Raw genomic sequence first — 20,798 nt, 5'->3', positions numbered from 1 at the left:
CCCCAGCCTAACTGCTACCCCTGGTAAATGCCCCTAACTTTCTACTTACCCCTCGGTGCAGATTCTGTCTGGCGGAGTTCACGGGTGCCATCTACTTCTCATCAGTAATCTTCAGGAAGTAAGTGCCGTATCAGCACATGCACAGCTGGAGCAGTCTGCCGGTCCCAAAACAACTGTGCATGCGCAGAAAGTCATGGAAATTGCCAAAGAGCCAGAAGACCCAAAGATTACTGAAGAAGAAGATGGCTGCCGTGAACTCCGATGCCCTGAATCTGCACCAAGGGGTAAGTAAAAAATATGGGGTAATACCCGGAGTAGAAGCTAGGCTGGGGGGGAGGAGGGAGGGGTCTATGTAGGGTAGGGGGATAGGATTTTTTTAATAAGGGGTAGAATTCTCCTTTAAGACCTAGTGGGGTCAGATAGTTTGGGGGGAGGAGACCAGCAGCAGGATGATGAGGGAGGCGGTTAAGTAGGTAACAGTTTGGAAAGCCTAGTGTGGGGAAAAGGGAAGCTGATCCAGGGTTTGTGCATCCTAACAGATTTGCCAGATTGTTCAAGGAAGATGGGGATGTGAACTCAGTAATGGCATTTCTAAATGGGACTCATCTCCCTAACAGCTGAAAGACCAGCCTCTCTAGTCTAGTAGTGGTTGGCAGGAGAACAGGGTGAGGCCTAGACAGATTATAGGGAATGCTATGAAAGCGGTAAAGTAATCGTTTGTCTGGATTGCTGCAACCAAACAGTATGCGGTCTCCCTGGTGCATGTTAGTCTGACATCAGTGGTAGGAAAGCTTTTGGAAGGGGTAATACGGGATAATATACTTTAATTCATTGAAATGCATTGCAAAACACAATACTATAAGTTTATGCCTGCATGGTATTATGTGTAATAGAGCTTACGATACTAGTTTATTTGGTTTTATGAGGAGGTGAGCAGGAGTCTAGACTTGGAAAGGAAATTTGTACAGTGCATAAAGCGGTTACATGTGCTTGTCCTACAAATGCATTGTTTGCTTGCCAGACTCTAACAGTGGGCTGCGGTATGGAGTCGAAGGAAGATCTGGCAACTGCTGATTGGATCACAGTACTATGAGCTGTCATGTCATCTAGTGACCAAATCCACCCATGCAAGACATCATACATAGCCTAAAATATATCAAGCCTATGTTTCACTGCACATGAAAGGCAGTAAGGGTCATTTACGACTGCAGTGTGCGATACTGGATGCAAGTCCGACATTTTTTTTTTACCCACAATGCATAATTCCAGTGTAATTTCAGGCAAGAGGGGGAGATGTGCCTGATGTAATTGTGTCCTATGTGTTGAAACACAAACCAAATGCAAACTGCACTAAAAATTCTCAGCTGGAATTGTGCCATTTCTTGCTCTCCCTGCTAAAATGAAGTCTGAATATGATTCTTTTGGTGCAAGTATGTTCAGTTAATTGACACAGGCCACTGTGGGAACCCTGGACCTTCCTCGAGGTGGCAGTAGCAACATCATTCACACTTAATTCATTTGCAACAGAGGCAGGGTAGACATAGTGGTGCCAAGCGCAAATATGCAGAAGTTCAATGATCCGCTTTGGGAAAACTATGTTGCTAGGCAATATGTTTTCCCATAATGTTACCTTAAAAGGTACTACATGGGTGTTACTTCACCTGCTGATGGTCGCCAGGAAAAGGTTTAAACAAAGCTGTATTTGTATATACACAAAATGCAGATTAGAACAGTGTGTATTTTATGAGTAGCTTGCATGTGTTTTATAAGTTTGTGTGTTATTCACAGAAAAGTATATGACCAGGAATAGTGCATTTTAAAGGTTTATTAAGATTCTCAGGTTGTAAACATTAATTACACACAATCAATATAAGAAATATCTGTACGCAGGATATGCACTGTTCAAGGTGGGCTACTACAGGGCAGAGGATCACAAAAATACTTCAAATGGGAATAGAGGAGCAGGGTTAACAGGCACAATGGTGCTTAATCCATAGGAAAACAGCCTGCAGCCCTATGCTATAACCTGTCTGGCACCAGCTCGCCCAGAGGTGCAGATAAATAAACTGGAGAGCTGCAGGTCGCCAAGCCATGGATTAGCAACTCAATTCCCATTACACAGAAACACCTAAATGGAATGTCCCCTTTACTTATTCTAAGTTCAGAAATATTGCCGGTCTTAAATTGTTTCCTTAACGTTCAGTGCCTTTTGTGGATCCCTGCAATCCAAATAGTGTGTTTGGTGGAGGCCAATCAAACTGTGAGAGATGGCAAACAAAATCCAGACCATGCAAATTATATTACAGAAATAGTGGGCAGACGAAAAGAACTGATCTATGGAAATTAACAAATACCTATTATAGCTCTTTTTGGTCCATACACAGCTACATCTTTTCAGCACCAAACATTTCCCGAACTCTAGAAGATCAATCACACATGTTTATCATACTGGTGGTCCTTTTAGCTGTCATGAATTTCATTTTCTCAGACAGGTCTGAGATCCTTAATAAACACTCACAAAATGCAGGGGCACATCAGTCATTTTACTACAGTATAAAACTATTTCTGAGTAAAATATAGCAGGGCAAAACGACACCAGGGGTCATATTCTATGATCCCAGACGCATGGCAAAAGGACTACGGGGTGGAAAGGAATGCCCCTTAGTAGTCCTCATTTAAAAAGCACTTGCATCCAGGGTTTGGCTGCACTCTTCAAGATGGTGCTTCCTAACTGAATGACGGCTATAGTGTATCATCAAAAATAAAATGAACTAAGGGTCATCAAGGTAGTACTTCATTTAGACTTATTCTCCACTGTCTATTTTTAAACAATGGCTCATGGATGTAAAGAACAGACATGAAAACTGGGATTTTAGCAGAATTATATAATGATTTCGCTGTGTCCTTTCCTGATAAGACAGAAGCAATTTTTTTGTCTTACCCTGACAATATTCCATTTTGTAAATGATGCCATAAAGTAAGACTATTGTTTGTGACTAGTTGGAGGTAGCTAAATAACAGGTTTCCACTCAAACAGAAATATAATTATTTTACAGAGACCAAAAACCTATTTTACAATGGCACAGTGGTTAGCATTGCTACCTTGTAGTGTTGTGGGAGGGAGGTTCAATTCCAGTCACAACCCTCTCTGCCCTCCTGTACCTTTCCTGTAATTGCGTGATCAGGACCAGGAGAGGTCAGGGGACAGCGTGGGCCTTTGTGGGCAGTAGATGGGCACGGGTCTGCGAGGCCCACTGGGTTTTTACCCGGTATTCCCCCTAGTCCAGTCCGACCCTGGTCAGGCAACTCTCAGCAAGGAGCATGTACGTTCTTACTCTGCTTTTGGGATGGTTTCTACAGGTACTCTAGTTTACTCCCACATTCCTTTAATTGCAGTGAAATAAAACTGACCATAGTGTTTGCCAATGTCATAGGAACATTGCGGGGTTACTGTAAAGCTCTGCAGAATACAACAGTGTTATATAAATAAAGAAGAAAAAATAATTTAACTCAACATAAGTCTGTGGACTGCTAAGCAGCTGCCGCATCCTTCCAGCTACACATAACAGAGAGACTCTGGGTGGCACATGTGAGCTGGTTATTAGACTGCCACAATGCACTGCTCCTCACTTGCACTTAGCTCTACCCTTACCAAACGAGTGGATCCAAATGAGCGGATCTTTCCCCGATATGCCATTAACAAACATGGCTATATCCGGGGTAATCTGATTGTTCGGCCGTATGGCCGAATGATCCGATTACGATGTGCCGTGGGCTCCGGCGGGATCGGTTGGGTCAAAATCAAACCTGACCGATCGACCAAACGACCGATCTCCGCCGGACGAAAGATGTCGGCGCACGCCACACACGATCTGAGGATCTGTGTGTCTATGGCCACCTTTAGACATAACTCAAATTTTATCAGAGTTTCAATACACATATGGTAGCTGTAAATGTGCTCTTTATTGATCAGTACTTTGTACCTTCTGATCACACAAAGATAAGGAATTGATTTTGGTGTCACCTGCCCTATAATGATTGGATTTTCCTTAGCATTTGGGTTCAGCCAGGTTTAAGCTGTTTCTCATATATATTGCCTTAAGTTTGGTCTAAAGTGTGTGTGTTTGTATGTGATACTCAGGCCTGCTCTTAAAAGACAAAAATAAAAGGCAAAACAATGGCAGCAATGTGCAACCCTCACTGCTTTGGAAAGAACTACCACCATTCTGGGTTCTGCGATAATTAGTCAGTCACCTGCTGAGTAAACATTGATACAGAAAAATAATAATAACACAAATAAAAAAAGGAAGTCCTGAGTCCAATAAACGTCAACACTGTACAAATAAAAAAGAACACAACCTTGTCTCAAGAGTGGCAGCGGGAATGTGTAGAAAATTGATTTTAAATCCTTCCAAGGAATATCCCTCTTTCTGCATTAGGGTCAGAGACAGTGGAAGAAACAGGATAGGTGTCTAAAAGTGATATGGTATTTCCCAGAGTGCTCTGGGTAACTTGCTTACTTTTCTCATAAGGCTGTGCAGTAATCCTGCGCAATTCCCAGAATGCTTTGCACTTACGGTTATTTTCTTCTAGTGACATGAAAGATGCTTGACTGCGATTAAGCTCATTTTTTGACAAAAGATTAGCCTTTAAGTGAAGTGCTTGGTTCCGTTATTAGGATGTTGTGGAGGAATAGGATAGGTCATTAAACAGAGAGAGAGAAAGAGAGACGTTCATATAGGACGGGTGATTATAACAATAAATAAGATGCTGCAATGAGTCCACGGGTACCACATCCAACTCCGTACTCATCTTAGAGGTGCTGTGTTATGTGTGTCGAACATGTGAAGGGTAAGTGCCGTTCTGACAGGATATTCACTGTTCCTGAATTTGCTGCTGCATTTTCTGCAACATTTCCTGCATCCGTCGCAACTATTCAACAAAGGAGGATAAAATCAGCGTTTGAAAATACATCACAAAACAAATACGAAATCATAGCATCACCCGATTAGGTGAGCTCCTGACATATATACACATCTCCTTGTATATTGCAAAATATTACCCTCCCCCCAAATATTATTCTAAGACACCTTACTCAACAACAAACATTTCTATATGGACAGTTTATATTTTATGTTGCATTTCTACAAATATTCATTCGGGAGAAGAAACTGATCAGTGGTCAAAATTCAGCACTGTGGGTTGGGCACTGGAGTTGGGCACATGGGGTAACTCCTGAGACAACTCTTTACAGACTTAGTTAAGTTATAAGTGCACTGCATTTCAATGGTATGACAATAAAGGGCACGTGTATGTCCGTAAGTGCAGCAAGTGAAGTGCAATTCTGAGTGCAATCGCCATGTTTTTTTTCTTACAATGCAACTTTTATTACCAGAATTCCAGTGTCATTGCTGTCACAAAGGAGCAATGCTCTTGGCGTCAACTGAAATTGCATCCGATTCGCCAAAATCAATGCAACTGTGCTTCATCACAAACTGAGTGCAGTTGTTGCCGAATATTTGTCTGGCGTAATTTCTGGTGTTCGCTGGTGTCATTTCCAATGTTCGCTGGTATAATTTCCCTATTATTTTGCCTATTTTTTCAGCACAACTTAACGAAGGAGAGGAAACCCTGGAGCTAACACCTGGTTCAGAGGTGGCGGTAGCTCCAGAATTCCCTGCGTCAATAAACTCGGTAGGGCTCAATTCGGAGCAGAAGGCAGGAAGCACAGGGCACAGAGCACAACATTTTGATGCTAGTTCCTTAAATAAAAATGGTATTACGCTCAACTGACTGCGGCGAAAAGTGCGTGGACCTCTGCAGACGTACAGTACATGTGCCCTTTAGCACTTATAGCAGGGTTTATTTACAATCGCAGGTTGAAGCCAATGCAGTTACTCATAGAAACCAATCAGGATTTTGCTTTCATTTTCATTTCAGTTTCAACTCATTGCTTTTCGTTTTCAACCCACCCATTAGGGCTCTTACACTTCTGTCCAGGGGCACAGTAAATGCCCTCCACGTTCTCCTCATAACAATGGAGATACAAAACCTTTCATTATGCGGAACAAACCCAAAATTAGAAATCTAACAATAGCCAAGCAAGCTAAGGCCTTGCTGTATTTTAATTTGGAAAAGTGCTAGGTGCTTATGTCACAGCAATTACAATACAGCCAGTAATGCCTGACCCCAGTGCCCAGTTCCTAATAATGTGGGTGAAAAGGACTTACCTCATCATCTTTCATTTTAATCAGTTTTTCTGTCTCAGCATCTGGGGTTGGCAGTGGCAGGATGGGTATTGGACTTTCTATCCTATTATCTTGAGTCAATTTGCTGTGAGACAAAGAGAGTAATAAAGTCAGTAAATGGAACTGCAATTGGACAAAAGCAGATCATAGACATGTCAGTAAAAATTCCTGTTTTTTTTTAATATGTGAGCCCCTGCAAAAAATTAATTACTAGTAAAGGTTAGGAAACCTCTTTTTATGAAGGGTTTTGAAATACTTATTGTGCACCACCCATAAATATTTTTTAAGCTTATAGTAGCTTAAGTGATCCAGCAAAGGGCAGAGTTGAGTTGCTGATAAAGCTGTTTTTTTCTGTAACGATTTCATTCTTTTAGTAGCACAAATATATGATTGTGAGGTGCAGCTCAGCATCCAGTTCTAATAACCCATAGCAACTGATAAGTAGGCAACATTTATAGGTCTGCTGGTTGAAAACGAATATCTTAGTTCTGGCTTTTTCTCCAGACCTCTATAGGGGTCATTTACATAAATGGAAGTGCAAGAGTACTAAAGGTCCCCATAGACGCAAAGATTTCTCTTGCCGAACGAACCAATTTTAGGGAAGCCCGACCAATCCTTCAAAATCATCGTGCGGTTAGTGGGATTCGAACGATCGTACGATCGTACATCTTATGATTTTTCGGCTGACATCTGTCAGAAAATTGATCGGCCAGGTCAAAAAATCTTTGTCGGTCCCAGTGCAATCTATCTATGTTTGCAGGGCCAAGCAGGCAGCTCCCCTTTGTTTTTCTGGCACATTGGTCTTTTTAGTTGATGGTCAATTCGTACGATCGTTCTGAGAAGATCATGGTCTCACGATCAGGATCTGATCTTTTAAAAACCTCAACATCTATGGCCAGCTTAAGGCACCTTGTCCTTATTGTTTGCTATCAGGAATCTGGTAAGTACAGGGCCTTGATGCAAGCTGCACCCACCAGTCTAACTGAAATGCAAGTTAGGGGACACCTAAGTGCCTCCATGCCAGCCCCTAATGAGAGACTTGCGGCAACTCTTCTGTGCGCAGGAGCAAATGCAAAAACCATGGTGTATTATGCCCATTTTTTGCATTTGTACCCTGCACTGCACACAGTAATGGACCATTTATGTCTATCATGGGCCATAATCTTGACTTCCTCTATGTTATTACATTTGGCTGTGGATAAATAACAGAAAGGGAAATGTGCACTTTTAATTCCTTTCCACATGTTATTAGAGGGAACTAGCAGGCACTCCCTTGTATGAGCTGGAATGGTGGCTGTAGATAAGGCAGAAGGAAACACTGCCTGCTTCCCAAACCAAACAGCATGCATTGTATTTTAGGGAGCTACTCACTCTTTACTGTGACACAATAGAAAGAAGGGAGCCTTTTTGACTTTAGCTATTGCAGGACTCCCAGAACACCTGTTCGATGCTTGGAGTTGCAATTCAGATGATTTTATCAGAAGATAATAAGCCACTGAATGGAGTAGGTTGCTTTTTCACTCACCATCCATAATCATAGTAACCCCTCCAGGAAATTCATTAATCACAGAATATTTACATATCTGTAGAATCATACTAAGTATATCAGATGTGCACTCCTTTAATCATACCCAAGTGTGCAGTTGCCACATCATAATAGTAAACCCTTTCGAGAATCCATTGTCACAGAAGGCTGCCAGCACATGTACAACAGTGAGATGCAATTTCCTTTCTCACTGCCTTACTTTATATCATCATAATTAAAAAGAACCATTTGACTGATTGTATGAAACATTCCTTTTCAATAATATGAAGGGGCACAATGTCATCTAGTAATGCAGAATGATTTATATACACTGGATACATTGTGTACAGCAATGACTAATGCTAGCCAAAGCTGGTAAAATCCATTAATCTGGCAATATCACCAAGGGGCAGATTTATTAAGGTTCGAAGTGAAAATTCGAGTTTTCTAATTTTCTTTGTCAAAACTCTCAAATTCGAATTGTGAATTATCCAAACTCGATTTGAGTTTTAATTCAAATTTCGAGCTTTTTCATAGTCTGGCCCTTTAAGAACTCGAATTTGACTATTCACTACATAAAACCCTGCCAAATTACTGTATAAGTCAATGGGATCAATTTGGTGATGTTTGCAGCCTTTCTGACTTTTGAGTTTTTCTTCGAATTTTGATTTTTTTCTTCGAATTTGATTTGAGTTTTTGGGTTGTTTATATTTGTTTTGAGTTTACAAAATTCCATTTTATTAATACATTTCGAATTTATGGGAGTTTAAAAAAACTCACACGAATTCAATATTCGACCCTTGATAAATGTGCCTCCCAGTGACCAATTTATTTGACACTCATTTTTTTAACATTCACATCCACCTTCCAGATATAATGCATACAATACAAACTGTAGGGAAATGTACACAATGCATTTCCTGTTAAAAGCACCATATTTGAACAGAGCCATCATTTAAATGGAAACATTATCCATTGACACAGTGGTAATTTATACTGAATCAAAGCTCACAATTTTCATATCACATCTGCCCCTAGGAGGCTCAAAACAGGGGACAAGTTATGGGTAGATTTAGAATAAACCATTATTGTCTAGCTATTCTTGGAAATAACGGTGCTAATAGACTACTCTGTAGTGTAACATATTAAAAATTGACTTACAGATATACCATATCACCACAAGTAGCAGGTTTTACTTGTAGCGATCTTAGTGTTGCCCTGTAAAAAGTTTTTTTTGGGGAGATTTGTCTCTAACCACTACCCTCCATAGTCCCCCCTCCCTGTTCCCCCCTACACAGGTGTTAATACCTGTAAATGCCCCTAAAGCTGGATGTTGTTTAATAGTTTTCCCCACAGATTCAGGCCCCAGCCTTCCTGAATTACCCAGTGCACCCTCTTGCATGTATAGCAATTGTTTATTACTTGCCCTAAACCTTCACTTGGTATACCCTGAAAGATTCTTAACACGTCTTCCCATGTTAATTACAAGGTCTGGATATCACTAGTCTTTGTGCACACATAGTGTTTTGAAATATATTTGAAGGGATGAACAAATATTCAAGTAGAGTGCGTGCGCCCAGTTGCATATTTCAGCCTGGGATCCAGATGTGTTTACAGTTATTTGTATATGATTCTTCATTTAGTTTACAGGGCATGCCAAGACGGCAATTGCATTCTATATTCAGGATCGTTTAGGTGCATTTCTACTCACACTATAGCACCAAACTTGCAGCATATCACAACTACAAGATGTACCCTATAATAACTGCGCAGATACAAAGTATAGTCAGTTCACCTTGTGGATTCTTCATTTAATATTTTACACTGGCTTGTTATAGGTTTTACTGTTTTACTATTACAAGTATGGGACCTGTTAAACAGAATGCTCAGGACCTGGGGTTTTCTGGATAATGGATGTTTCTGCAATTTGGATCTTCATACCTTAAGTCTACTAAAAAGTATTTTAAACATTAAACCCAATAGCCTGGTTTTGATTAATTATATCACAGTTTGGGTCAAATACAAGGTAATATTTTATTACAGAGAAAAATAAAAAAAAATTTAAAAAAAATTTAATTATTTGGATAAAATGGAGTAGATGGGAGACAGCCTATCCTGGATCTTATAACTGTATATAGTTTTATCTAGGGATGCACCTAATCCAGGATTCGGTTCGGGATTCTGCCTTTTTCAGCAGGATTCAGATTCAGCCGAATCCTTCTGCCAGGCCGAACTGAATCAGAAGGCTGGCGGAGCACATGGGTTTTTTTGCAGGCTGAGAGAAGCGGATATGCTCCCTTCCCCAGCACCACTGATCTGCACCGTGTTACTGCACACAAGCATAAGCTGTACTTTACAGTGCAGATCAATGGAGCTGGGGAAAGGGAGCGGATCTGCTTCTCTCAACATGCAAAAAAACGCAGACTGAGAGCAGTGGAGCCAATGCTCCTTGTTCCCTTGCCTGAAAGCTAATGAAAGTAAAATAATGTTTGGTTGCTACCACTGAGTAAAATGATACCTCTTTTTTTTTTTTTTTACATCCTCCATATCTACCAGTTGTTCTATTTATCTGATTATTACCTTCCATTTTTAAAGGGGTGGATCACCTTTACGTTAACTTTTATTATGTTATAGAATGGATTGTTATAAGTAAATTTTCAATTGGACTTCATTTTTTCTTTCTTATAGTTTTTTAATTATTCTGCTATTTCTTCTGACTCTTTCCAGCTTTCAAATGGGGGGTCATTGACCCCATCTAAAAATAACAGCTCTGTAAGGCGACACATTTATTGTTATTGCTACTTTTTATTACTCAGCTTTCTAAATCAGTCCCTCTCCTATTCATATTCCAATCTCTTATTAAATTCAATGCATGGTTGCTAGGGTACTTTTGACCCTAGCAATCAGATTTCTGAAACTGCAAACCGGAGAGCTGCCAAATAAGGAGCTAAATAGGAGCTAAAAAAACGATTGCAAATTTTCTCAGAATATCACTCTCTAAATCATACCAAAAGTTAATTTAAAGGTGAAAATCCCCTTTAAGTGTTCCATATTAAAGTTCCCATAAGACCAATGTGATAAAAGACCATAAAACTTCAATGTCTGGCTGCTACCAAAACATTAAATGTGCATAAAACTATTAAAGAAAGGATTGGGAGGATAGGTTGACTGAGATAACCCTAACCTTGATGCAGTGTTGTGTCTTTCTTCATTCCTTGAAAAGACAAAAAGTGACAGATATCATCATTTGATTAACTGTATGAAGATCATTGAGGACACTGTGGGGTTAGTATAATCAGAATAATAATTACTCTGTGCAAATATGGCAGTTCTGTGACAGGTGGTGCAGTGAGAAGCATAGTACAAAAAGTGCTTTAAGCAGAAAGAAGGTTCAATTGGAAATAATATAGATAAATGAATATAGATAAGTCTCCCTTCTACTGTCTCATCAGGGCAAGCCTCTTGTAGAACAAAGCAATGTGCGGGTATCTGGGATCTGTTAACCCATTTGATGGCCTGGCACAGACATACCATGGGCATAAGGAAGGGGGCAACTCACTGAGTAAGCAACTCTCCTTAATGTTACTAGTTACACCATGCAAGGTATAAAATGTAATTTTAACAAACTTCAAAGGAAATCCCTCAAGCAAACCCTGCAAAATGGAAAGTAGGGCAAAGTGTATAGGCAGCCATTCTTGTACCCAACAGACCGTCAGGCATGGATTTTTCAAATAAAAGATAATGTTTTATTATTATAGAGAAATCATTTTTAAAAACTAGAATCATTCGCTTAAAATGGACTCTATGGGAGACGGTCTTCATTTAGTTTGGCACTCTCTGGATAATGGGTTTGCAGATAATGGATCCCTTACCTACATAAGTCCCTCTGTACCTGCATGAAAGTACTAGGTCTGTGGCTTGTGCATTTACTTGGTAATGGAACACCTCACTAAGGTTTAATAGCCTTGCATTTTACAATAAAATTGTAAATATTAAAAGCCCTGATCTGCAAATTGGATGACACTGTATATACAGAATACTAATTAAGTTGATAAAAATAGATGTACTGTTTGAAATGTACTACTATAGGGTGCTTACAGCCTTGGTGTCTTGCAGAGTGGCCATTATCTTAACTCAAATGAAGTTGCAGATCACAGATTAGAACTAATGTGAAACTGGCAATGTTAGTTAATGGTCTGCCTGCACAATAGTGAAATTGGTTATTAGACTATAAATTAGTAAGTGAGCAGGGCCAGGTTAATTGTAAACCCAATTAATTGTTAGCTTCTATGTTTAGGTACAAAAGTGAAAATTCCAAAATCTGATTACGTAAAGAGCAAGCCATATTAAGAGATTAGTTCTACTGTTTATTAGATAGCAGCATGCTATAGCGTCCTTACAGTACAGTTCAGGCGTAGGCAATGTGTGGCATGTCAGCTAATGCAGAACTGAAATATCCAGAATCCTTCTTCTTCTGAAGGTGGAGGGTATGTGTTCTGTAGTATGTATTCTGTAGTATGTATTCTGTGGTATGCATTCTGTATTCTGTGGTATGGGTCTGATGTGATCAATAGTTCTGCAACTGCTGGAAAGACCACTATTGCCTATTCCTGGAACAGGATAACCCACCCAGACATACCTTGTCATCTGCTGGATGCACTGGGCTCGGTAGTTCTCATAGTGCACATCACAAGTGACATCTTTCAGGTCATGCATGTGTGTGCGGATAAGCATGTTCCTCAGCTTCACAAAGTCACAATGTGACTGATTCTCCACTGCAAAACAACAGGGGACATAGGCTGAAACACCCCCTTTTGGATTACATGCATTTATAGTCATTTAACATGATAATATTGGCAACCATAACTAGTAGGTAACCTCTCTCTTCTTATAGCTTCTCTGGGCTCTCATCTGCCATTCTTTTCACTGTGCCCACTATACTATACAGCAGTCATATTTCTAGATCATAGATAACCATTTTTTCAAAACGCTCCAGCAGAATTCTGCACTGAAATCAGTTTCTCAAATGAGCAAACAGATTTTTATATATAATTTTGAAATTTGACATGGGGCTAGACATATTGTCAGTTTCCCAGCTGCCCACAGTCATGTGACGTGCTCTGATAAACTTCAGTCACCAGTGATATCACCCCCCTCCCTTTCCCCCCCAGCAGCCTAACAACAGAACAATGGTAATGTATAGCAGATAGCAGCTCCCTAACACAAGATAACAGCCTAGGTGAAGGCACATCGGTCCATTACAAGCACCACGCGGAGGTCTGAATCCGGCCGGTAACGCTATCCTCTGGGACTTTGTAGCTACAAAAATTGGACTGGATGCGATTACATTAAGGGAAAGAAATGTGAGTGCATTTATTGTTGTTTTTAAGAAGTCATTTTAAATAAAACGGTATTATACTATTTCCGGTTTTCATCTCTGCTCTGGAGTTTGCAGAGAGTGCGAGGTCCAAAAAGGATCGCATAAGAGGATTTAATAGACACGCTATACCACAAGAGTGGTTTGTAAGTAGTCAATTTACCTAAATGGTGGAGGTGTTCCAGATTTGACACACACAACTAATTGCTGCACTGGAGAACAAACCTTACTCTTTACCTGAACCCCTGGAGTATTTGTTTTCTCTAACTAGATGCTTAATAGAGAAAGGGGAGCACTTCTGAAAGAAGTCAGTTAAAGCACTTGGTGATACCCCTCTTTTTGAGTGAACGTATTACGCTATGTTGGTTCGTAATTTCTGTTGCTACAGGCGCTGATCCCCTTGTATATTTTTCCCTGGAAATATATATATATACGTTTGGACAAGATAACAGCTGCCTGGTAGATATAAATAAGGCACTCAATAGATGATAGAAGATTGCTGGAGCCGTCGGGAAACAAGAGAACCTGGGCCCATCGGGTTTTTTCCCGGTGTCCCGCCGGCCAGTCCGATTCTGCATTCAGTTACATTAGTAGGAAAAACAACAGCCTTCCAGAAAGCAGTTGCATCCTAAAGTTCTGGCTCTTTCTGAAAGCACATGACCAGGCAAAATGACCTGAGATGGCTGCCTACACACCAATTTTACAACTAAAATAAAATACACTTGCTGGTTCAGGAATTCAATTTTATATTGTAAAGTGAATTATTTGCAGTGTAAACAGTGTAATTTAAAAACCACATCATAAAAATCATGACAGAATCCCTTTAAAGTTACGCTAAGCTAATTAGGAAGTATTAGAATTAATAATTATTATTATTTCTACCCAGTACACCTGAACTTATAGCAGGATGCATATTGTAACTTCTTATATGTGTAACCTTGCCTTAAGTCAAGAGGGTTGAACCTAAAGGCCAGTTAGAACAAGATTCGGAGTGAGTGTTTATATGCTGCCCTGGATATCCCCAGAAATATCACTGGCTCACTGTTATGTATCTGTAATCATGGACCACAAGGGGTAGGCAGAATTAAGTGTTCAAGAAAGCAAATAAAACATTGGGTAGAAGTTGCCCTAGAGCCACACAAGTGTGTGTAGCCAAACTGGCCAGTTTATTCAGTTATTAGGCTCCCAGTTATAGAGGTCGTTCTATTTAACTATGAGTTCAAATCATAACAAGTTTATGCATTATGCACCTAATGTTAATTTAGCAACATTCACATAGACTTTGACCTTCCCTAATACACAAATAGAGCTGTTTGTTTGTTGAATGCAACCCATTATCTGAATAAATCCTTATGTTTATAAAGAGTATTCTTCTGAAATAAGGTTTGGCTACCATCAGCTGCTAAGACACAAGAATAAAAAATGAGGCATTTCAAGGCACTGAAACCGGTAAAACGAGCACAGTGAAAGTACATAGTAATGCTGGTTGACTAAGCACCACATAGACAGTGCAAGGGACTGAATATCTACGCACTGTGTCAACAATAGAAGCAGTAATAAATACTGTATAATGTAGCAGCTGCAGTGCCATTGTTAATGAGACCTGAAAGTTTTTACAGCACCTTAAGATAATGTCATGCAATGGGCCAGATTAAATTTGATGAGAAAAACTAATCTTGTAATTCAAATTGCATCTTCACGTTTGCTGTAAACAAGAGTTTTTCTCATCAAATTGAACCTGGCTTAACACCACCCATGATGTCTCCCACTGACTTTATTGAAAACCACCTGGCACTGCTGGTACAGATTATTTTCAGAGGTTTCCATTAAAGTTAATGGGAGACAGCACAGACACCTTCAAGCATTTCTATGCCCAAAGAGGAATCACCCTGTGTGACATTAGCCTTGAAGTATAATGTAACATTTTTAAAGTACAGTAGCATGAAATGAAACAATCACTTTCTCTCAGTTCAAGCTTCTCACCCATCAGTACTTCCTCTGATCCTAATTCACTGGTAAATACAACTCAGTCCTGTCTGCTGCTATCTATACCCATGCCCCTCTGCAGCCACAATGCAATCCTCGTCCCTGGATGAACTCTCAGACTCGATATCTGCGTTCTTGTACACGAACAGCAGATCGCATGTGGAGGAAATCCCGTACAAAAGCAGACTTCCTCCACTATAAATTTCTTATGGCCTGCCTTGGTACTGCCCTATCCCAGGCTAAAAAAGAATACTACAGTACACTCATAAATAATAATAACTCCAACCCACACTTGTTTTCCATATGCAACTCACTACTCAATCCCTCTACAAATAAAACATTAAATCTGAACATACCCCTCAGGACTTTGCTGATTTCTTTAAAATTATATATCAATATTCTCACTCTTCCTAAATCTCCTCCTTCTCTTTTCAACTCTAAAGTCTCAGAACTTCTCCTGTCATCTCCATCAACAACTTGCTCACTTGACGCTATGCCATCACCACTACTTAAAGGACCAGTAACATCAAATTTTTTTTTCAAAAATTTGTTAGTACATAACGAAAAAATAACACCAACACAAATTAAAATTTAAAATAGCAAACCTTTATTAAGAAATAACTTACAGAAACTCCACTTCCTGTCCTCTTCAGAAACGGCGAAAAGGCGACCATCCTTCCTGCAGCGCTCGATTTGTCCTCCCTGGCTAGCTCCAATATTCTACTGACAGCGTGTGAAGTGAGGTGAAGAGAGTTGAAGCTGCGGATCAAGACCCTGCGGGACCGACACATGAAGACCTTTCTGCTGTACGAGTGCAAGAAAACCAACTGGTGCAGGCAGCCAAAGATGCAGACAGTTTCCTGGAAACAAGCGGTTCTCCCTCCACAGGCAGCGGAGCGCTGAGGTGTCACCCGGCTGACTGAGAAGAGAACCTGGCAGAGCGACTTCAGGAAAAACTCAGGTTCCGGTTGAGAGAAGCAGTCCTGATTCCGGATCTCTGTCCCCATGCCCTCCCGGTTGCACACAGTTGATCCCAGTATGGGACGACGAATGGGACGACAGTAGCTCCACTGCGGCCGAGGAACCAGCTGGTCCGACGTGTGGCAGATACTCGGGCGGTTACCATGACTACGAAGGCTCCGGCAGCAGCAGATTCCGCTTATCCACCCGCTCAATATCTTCATCATACTAGGAGTTAACTCAAAGGTGAACAACCCCTTTAATTCAGCATGCTGCTTGGGGGTCATCTTCGAACAGTCTCTCTCCTTCTCTAATCATATTACTTGTGTACTTTTGTACTATTGTAATTTTATTAATATTGTACTTTTATGCATTGTTCAGCACTGCGACAGAGCTTTACAAATAAAGTTATACGTACATACAAGTAGCAGTATAAGCAATCATTGTAACAAGCACTCACTGAGTGATCAACAGCTCTATAAGAGAGTGGCAGTAGGTATAGGCCAGTGCAGTGGCAATAAACATAAATATAACTAACAATAAAGACAAATTATTTAAGTGAACAATGAATTGAATCTGAACCCTAACTTCCATATTTGCATTTGAGATAAATCAGAAAATTAAATAACTTGCTAGCTTTAAAATAATGTTATTTTAAGACACTATCTGAACCAGAACCCTAAAGATTTGGCGAAATACGAATTTTGTATATAGTGCTCGGAGTCAGCTGAATCCCAAATTGAAACCTACACTTTGGTTAAGGTTTATATGCACTGCACTTCTTTTCCCACTCACCTTCTACAATACCCCAAGGATACAGACGACCTCTCACCCTTTGGCCTTTGGCCTCTACCACAGTGTTGCTGCCAATGACTGCAAATGGTGCACTTTCCTGAAAAGGACACAGAAAACAAAGGTTAAGCAACTGGAACACAATAGCAAATGGGAAGAGACAGAGACAAGACAGAAAATTAGAAGAAATCTGGGTCATAGAAAGAGAATTGGGAGTCAGGTCAAAGAGGCAAGATAGAGATTGGAGACAGAGTCCAAGATGTGATCTCAGACCCTGGAATTAACCAAGAGGGAAACAATAGAAAGCGAGGAGACACATGAACCTTTTCCTTAGTTTACCTTCAACTCTCTATCTTGCTGTTTAAAGTCATCATCCTCATCAGAGTCACATTCTGGGAACTGATAAACCTTAATGCCAAACTTCTCTATCTCCTCTCTAATCTGGAGATGGGCATCAGCAAATAGAAAGGAAAAAACAATGTACGAATCAGTGAGCAATGAAATTATGTTGGCCTTCAGCAATAGCACAGTTATAATACAACTCTGAGTATCCTTAGCTATTCCCTCAGTGATGTCCATAATACAAGTTATGAAAGACCATGGAGATATAAAACATGAGATTTGCACAATCTATGTGGTATTGAAAGTCCTTTTAATAACAGTGGATAGCACAACTTTAACTGGTTATACTCCAAAGATCAAAAACTGGAAAAGCTTTAGGAATCTCACCCTGTCCTTGAGTTTGCGGATCTCGCCAGGAATCAGGCAGTCAGCCTTAGCAATCAGAGGAACAACGTTCACCTTCTCATGCAGAGCTTTCATGAAAGCCACATCCACTGGCCGCAGCCTCAAAAGATGGGAAAAACAATTCACTTACCATTAACATCAACAATTTCCCATCCCATTAACCTGCTTCTATCTCATTTTGAGCAAATAACCTGAAGTTTCAGCTATAGCTGGCTATACAGACATTACATAGGTGGTGGTGAAAGAGGGTTATTGGTTGTGTTAAGTGTAGGGAGTGCTACAGATTTACAGATACATTTTTCTTTCTAACCTAATGTGGTTAACTGTGCATACAGCAGATGAAACCCATTCTTTTGATGAGAAAGGAGATGGGCTGACTCCTTCCCTCTTGGGAAACAAAGTGAAAGACTTTTAACATTAGTAAAAACTAGTCTGTTCCTTTGAGGAGCACCACATTTTATGTTTCTTTATTAAAGGGGGCGTTCAAACTGAGGGATGCCATTCTGTTAGTGAGTCAAATCACTAACCTTGTGCCAAGGGTACTTTTGCTAAGTGCTGCACTAACATGTTGTATCCAGTTATCCAAGTATCCCCTGCGCCCCTGGGCTGTATAATACTTCTGTCAAGATGATTATACTATGTATGCATCTGGCAAATTGGGTGCAGGGTATACTTGAGTAATTGGTTTCAGAATGGCAACATGGTGCTCTTCAAACAAGTGCCCTGGATCAAAGCAATTTTAAGTCATGCACAGGCCTGGGCCGCAAGAATAGAATTTGGCTTAGTGGTCTGCCAAGTGTTTTAACCTTTACTTTTTCTTTAGAGAGAAAATAAACTGCCTTCTTGACATAAGCTGTTTCGATTGGGCTTATGTAGAAAAGGTACATAAACACATCAAATCATCTAAACAGAAATACATAAAACTCTGTGAGCCTAAGGGGTAGGGAAATGGTCCCTGAAGCACAGACAGACTATCATGGTTTCCTTTCAGTCTGTGGAGTCAGGTATGTCTGTATAAAAAATATTTTTTCTCTTGGATTATGCGCCTTTTTTTTTTTACCATAAGCCCAACTGAATGGGGGGGGGGGGGTATATGTTCCGCTTTAATTGTTACATTATATGTAAATAAATAAATACTATATATATTTACAGACAGTTCATTAAAATTGTGAATAAAATACTGTTTAAACATTAATGGAAACATTGTTTGCAATATAAATAATTGTTCACATTGAGAACAATTTTGCCTCTGTGCAAATGTCATGAACATTTTGCTAACGGAGAGCGATGCAAATTTTATAGTTTGTGATTGTGCGCAGTGTAACTAAACCATGTGCAATCTCTAGCCCAGGTATGTAAAACTCTGGACTTAGCGTGCTGATCCACAAATACTTCAATCTTATATGCTCACCCAGTAATCAAGAAGACCTGGGTGTACAAGCCCCAGGTCCTTCACCCTGGGCTAGCCAATGCAACTTTTACAACCAAAGAGAGATATCCACACTCACCGATTCTTCTTGGTGGCTCAAGTGCAGCACCCCGAACCCATATCTAAGGGTGATGTGCATGGCAAATACTAGAAACCAGCGTGCACTCCTTCCATCAATTGATTAGGATAAAAATCAGCTTTTATTCCATGGTATTAAAAACAATGTTATCCTAACATGTATCATGTCGGAAGATGTATTCGTAGGTACAAAATCCAACAGTAACAGTCAACAATTGAAACTCAAAAGGGCATATGGTGTCACAGGTAACCCCATCTATACACAATCATTTAACCCCATAGTTACCATAGACTTTACATATAATAAAAAAACCTGCAAACCATTACAGGACATTCAACATTCCTCAACATTATCTTTCATATAACATTTAAATAGCATGTCATATGGTAACATAGCATAGTTCAACTGTTACATTTCCAAGGGTTACATCAAATACCTACGTATCATTATAAGTCAACTTTAAAATATATCAATATTGTCTTTTATCCTCTCACTAGAGAATAACCTATTTTCCTACCAATTATCCTCAGACACAAAACGTGTTTTTAATACCATGGTATAAAAGCTGGTTTTTATCCTAATAAATTGGTGGAAGGAGTGTGTGCCGGTTTCTTGTATTTGACAAAAGTTTACCCCACCTTCATGCACATCTTAAAAGTGAGCAATATGCACAATTCAATAAAAGTCTAATGAAGAATATTAAATTGCAACATGCAAATTTATTTTGTGCACAAATTAGTTGATTAGTACTGAAGTCCTCACTAATTACTTCACACATGTAATTGCCATACAGAGATCACCCATAGTTTATAAGAGTATAACTGTACAATATCTACTTCTATGTCATACCACCTGGGATGTAAATCACACAATTCTATGGGAAACTCACCCATGTCCAAAAGGTGAGATGAAGTACAAACAGCAGTGCACTCTGTTATCCTGAATGTTCTTCCGATTCAGACCACTTTCATCCCGAAAATACTGTTCAAACTGCTGGTCTATGTAGTCTGTGATGGGCTTCCAGCTGTGAGAATGATACATTATTCCACATCAGCTTACTATTGTTCTAGCCAAAATGACAAAAACAATGTACAGGTATAGGAACTATTATATGGGAATGCTGGAGACCTGGGGTTTTCTGGATAAGGGGTCTTTCTGTGATTTGGATCTCCATACTGTAATCTGCTAAAAATGTCATTATCATTAAATAAACCCAATAGGAGTGTTTGCCACAAATATGGATTCATGCAGCTTAGTTAGTACATGGTACTGTTAAATTATTACAGAGAAAAAGGGAATCATTTTTTAAAGTTTGTTTAAAATCAATACTATGGGAGATGGCCTTCCTATAACTGTATAATACGTTTCTAGGTAAGCAACCCCATATTTGTACTATATGAGCACTTACTTACTTACCATTCATTGTTATTGACAGCATCCCCAAAGCCAGGCGTGTCCACTATGGTTAATTTCAGCTTCACTCCCTTTTCTTCAATGTCCACTGTATGCTTAAGAATTTCCACCGTCTGGCTAATTCGCTCTATTATATGGCAAACAGAAAAACACAAATGGTTGTTGATGCTCAATCAGCAACTTATATATTGTACATACCAAAATGTATATATGAGTGCGATGGTAGCTTTGCATTGGAATTC

At 39.8% G+C, this 20,798-nt stretch overlaps 1 protein-coding gene across 7 annotated transcripts in view; it reads right to left on the bottom strand.

Annotated features, from left to right (window-relative positions):
* Positions 1 to 1,810: 1,810 nt before the first annotated feature.
* septin5.L (septin 5 L homeolog) overlaps positions 1,811 to 20,798 on the bottom strand; it is a 40,135-nt gene continuing 21,147 nt past the window's right edge. For 4 of the 7 annotated variants that reach the window (XM_018262080.2, XM_018262081.2, XM_018262098.2 and 1 more), the window contains 9 exons: positions 20,560 to 20,683; positions 20,033 to 20,167; positions 17,618 to 17,735; positions 17,228 to 17,329; positions 16,892 to 16,988; positions 12,413 to 12,548; positions 10,958 to 10,987; positions 6,231 to 6,333; positions 1,811 to 4,932 (listed from right to left, as the gene is read on the bottom strand). In XM_018262080.2, coding sequence (XP_018117569.1) covers positions 4,876 to 4,932; positions 6,231 to 6,333; positions 10,958 to 10,987; positions 12,413 to 12,548; positions 16,892 to 16,988; positions 17,228 to 17,329; positions 17,618 to 17,735; positions 20,033 to 20,167; positions 20,560 to 20,683 — 902 coding nt within the window. In that variant the 3' untranslated portion in view covers positions 1,811 to 4,875. The remainder of the gene's footprint in view (positions 4,933 to 6,230; positions 6,334 to 10,957; positions 10,988 to 12,412; positions 12,549 to 16,891; positions 16,989 to 17,227; positions 17,330 to 17,617; positions 17,736 to 20,032; positions 20,168 to 20,559; positions 20,684 to 20,798) is intronic. The other 3 variants (XM_018262102.2, XM_018262084.2, XM_018262092.2) reach the window with 1 other exon arrangement.

Source organism: Xenopus laevis, chromosome 1L, assembly GCF_017654675.1.
Source record: "Xenopus laevis strain J_2021 chromosome 1L, Xenopus_laevis_v10.1, whole genome shotgun sequence".
In the NCBI taxonomy this organism is placed as follows: Eukaryota; Metazoa; Chordata; class Amphibia; order Anura; family Pipidae; genus Xenopus; species Xenopus laevis.
The sequence above is the reverse complement of the archived record's forward strand: the minus strand, read 5'-3'. Positions and strand labels throughout refer to the sequence as shown.